General features: G+C 56.8%; 1 protein-coding gene across 1 annotated transcript; it reads left to right on the forward strand.

Moving 5' to 3' along the window:
* Positions 1–749: 749 nt before the first annotated feature.
* On the forward strand, positions 750–2,893 carry LOC113941824 (rab GDP dissociation inhibitor beta-like). Its single transcript, XM_027632965.1, has 3 exons — positions 750–937; positions 1,614–1,785; positions 2,734–2,893. The coding sequence occupies exons 1-3, from the start codon at positions 866–868 to the stop codon at positions 2,880–2,882; spliced, it is 393 nt and encodes a 130-aa protein (XP_027488766.1). The 5' UTR covers positions 750–865; the 3' UTR covers positions 2,883–2,893.
* Positions 2,894–2,991: the final 98 nt, after the last annotated feature.

Consider the following 2,991-nt stretch of genomic DNA (forward strand, 5'->3'; position numbering starts at 1 on the left):
TGTTGAATATTTCAAAAGAATCGTCAGTAAAAAATGCTGTGCCTCAACTGCCAAAATTATTTATTTTTCACATGCAGCTCAAAATCTCACTTGAAAATAAAATAAAAGATGCCTTAGGAGCATTAAGTGATCCCTGGCTGGGGTTTCTCAAAGTAGTCAGAGGTCTGGAGGGTCTGTTGCTGGTACAAAAATACAGATTTACAGAAAGAAGAAGTTGTGTTTGTGCAGAAATCTGAAGTTACGTTGGCACAGGAACACGCGGTTGTGCTTGTGGTGAGATGTGAAGTTACAGCTCTTCCTACGTTGCCAACCTCAGACTTCTCATCAGGAATTCAGGGAGAGGGCCCAGGACACTCAGAAATCAAATCCATTGAAGGTGTCCAAGTTCCAGTCGTTCAAAACCAGGAACTCCTGACGCTCAGTAGTTGTGCTTGGAAATTTCTGGGCCTTTGTATTCCAGTATTTAGAGTGTGAATTCCGAGGTGTTGCTCCAAACATCTGATTAATCCAGAAGGAGGTCACAGCCTCACCCTGGAGGTGTGGAAGGGGCTGAGGGGAGTTAAAGCTCAACCAGAGCTGTGGAAAGGGCTGAGGGGAGTTAAACCCGACCATGGAGCTGTGGAAGGGGCTGAGGGGAGTTAAACCCAACCCTGGAGCTGTGGAAGGAGCTGAGAGGAGTTAAAGCTCAACCAGAGCTGTGGAAAGGGCTGAGGGGAGTTAAACCCCAGGCTGGAGGTGTGGAAGGGCCCAAGGGGAGTTAAACCCCACCCTGGAGCTGTGGAAGGGGCTGAGGGGGGTTAAACCCCAGGCTGGAGCTGTGGAAGTTTCCTCCTGCAGGCTCAGCGCTATCTATGGAGGCACCTACATGCTCAACAAACCCATCGAGGAGATCGTGATCGAGAACGGCAAAGTGGTCGGGGTGAAGTCTGAAGGGGAGGTACAGTCCCTTGGATTCATTCCTTACTCCCTACCCTCCATGTTTTCCCTAAAAACTGAGCCTTTTGGCCATAGATTGAACAGTTGCAGTAGAAACCCCATTTTCCCAGCCTGCTGGGCTGGTGCTGTTCTCCAGCTCCCTTGAGGCACGTTGGTGTCCCCATGGTGAGGATCCATCCAAGAGCCCCTCTCCAGGGCTTGGGATGGAGTATCCATGCCCTGGCAGGGTTGTCCTTGAATAACTATGAGTGAATCAGGAAGGGATTTATTCAGTGTCCCTGTGTCTAACGTAGACACCCAGCCCTGCCTTCCTGCAGCTGCTTCCCCACCTGGAGACACAAAACTGGGAATGCTTGGAAGTTCTCCATGTGCTCCTGACCGGAGCAGGTGCTTGGGGGGGGGCAGCTGAGCTCTTGGTGACGTGTCCCCTCGGGGTGGAAATGTGGGAAGCTCTCCATGTGCTCCTGGCTGAAGTAGGTGCCCAGGGGGCAGCTGAGCTCTTGGTGACGTGTCCCCTCGGGGTGGAAACGTGGGAGTGGAGGTGACAACCCACGCCACGGAGTGATGTGACCGAGTGTGGGTGGCCTGGGGGGCTCCAGGTGGGTCAGCTGTTAAACAATTCCTGGAAAAGGGAGTTATGAGGTGTCCTGGTGTCCCATATCCCCCCCGTGTCCCAGGTGGCTCGCTGCAAACAGCTCATCTGCGACCCCAGCTACGTGTCGGACCGCGTGACCAAGGTGGGCCAGGTGATCCGGGTCATCTGCATCCTGAGCCACCCCATCAAGAACACCAACGACGCCAACTCCTGCCAGATCATCATTCCACAGAACCAGGTCAACCGGAAATCAGGTCCGTGGGCAGCTCTGGGGAGGGGGGAACCACGCGGGAAAACGGGCACCGGGGTCCTTGTGTCCTCCCCCAGGGGTTTTCCGTCCCTGGCGAGGCTGGGCTTCGGTTCGGAGCAGGGATGGGGGAGGTGGGAGAAGCCTGTGGTGGGAAAACCGCGGGAGGAACCTGCGGGAGGGAAGTGCCCTGGCCTGGGAGAAGTGGGGGAGGAGGGTGAGGTGCTCAGGGAGGGCGAGGGCTGGTGTTGGAGCAGAGGGTGTGGAAGAGGTTTCGGTCTAAGGGGGGGTTTGGCCAAGTGGAAAAGAAACACGGGGCTGGAAGGGCTGTTAAACCCTGACCCTGGAGGTGTGGAAGGGTTGAGGGGAGTTAAACCCAACCCTGGAGGTGTGGAAGGGACTGAGGGGAGTTAAACCCAACCAGAACTTTGAAGGGGCTGAGGGGAGTTAAACCCAACCCTGGAGGTGTGGAAGGGACTGAGGGGAGTTAAACCCAACCTTGGAGCTTTGGAAGGGGCTGAGGGGAGTTAAACCCAACCTTGGAGCTGTGGAAGGGGCTGAGGGGAGTTAAACCCCACCCTGGAGGTGTGGAAGGGGCTGAGGGGGGTTAAACCCCAGGCTGGAGGTGTGAAGGGGCTGAGGGGAGTTAAACCAACCCTGGAGCTGTGGAAAGGGCTGAGGGGAGTTAAAACCACACCCCAGAGCTCTGGAGGTGCCGAGGAGGGGAGATGCTTCCTTGAACAGCGGGGTGGGGACCCTGCTGGGTTTCAGGAGCCATCAGAGCCCCAGTGAGCTGAGTTTCGGAGCCCTCCCTCATGCCCAGGCCCCTCAACTGGGCACTGAGAGCACCCAGGGCCGTGGGCCAAGGCTGGCCTGTCCCGGGTGGGCAGAGGCTGGGGCTGGAGGGGGATTTGCTGTCCCTGCTGCTGATCCGGGCGTGTGCCACATCCCACAGACATCTACGTGTGCATGATCTCCTCTGCCCACAACGTGGCGGCGCAGGGCAAGTACATCGCCATCGCCAGCACCACCGTGGAGACCCCCGAGCCCGAGAAGGAGATCAAGCCAGCCCTGGACCTGCTGGAGCCCATCGAGCAGAAGTGAGTCACAGAATCATGGAATCCCAGGATCAGCTGGGTGGGAAGGGACCTCTGAGATCATCCAGTCCAACCCTTGATCCAACCCCGCTGTGGTTCCCAGCCCATGGCACTGA

This window comes from Corapipo altera, unplaced genomic scaffold, assembly GCF_003945725.1.
Source record: "Corapipo altera isolate COAL_440 unplaced genomic scaffold, ASM394572v1 60838, whole genome shotgun sequence".
In the NCBI taxonomy this organism is placed as follows: Eukaryota; Metazoa; Chordata; class Aves; order Passeriformes; family Pipridae; genus Corapipo; species Corapipo altera.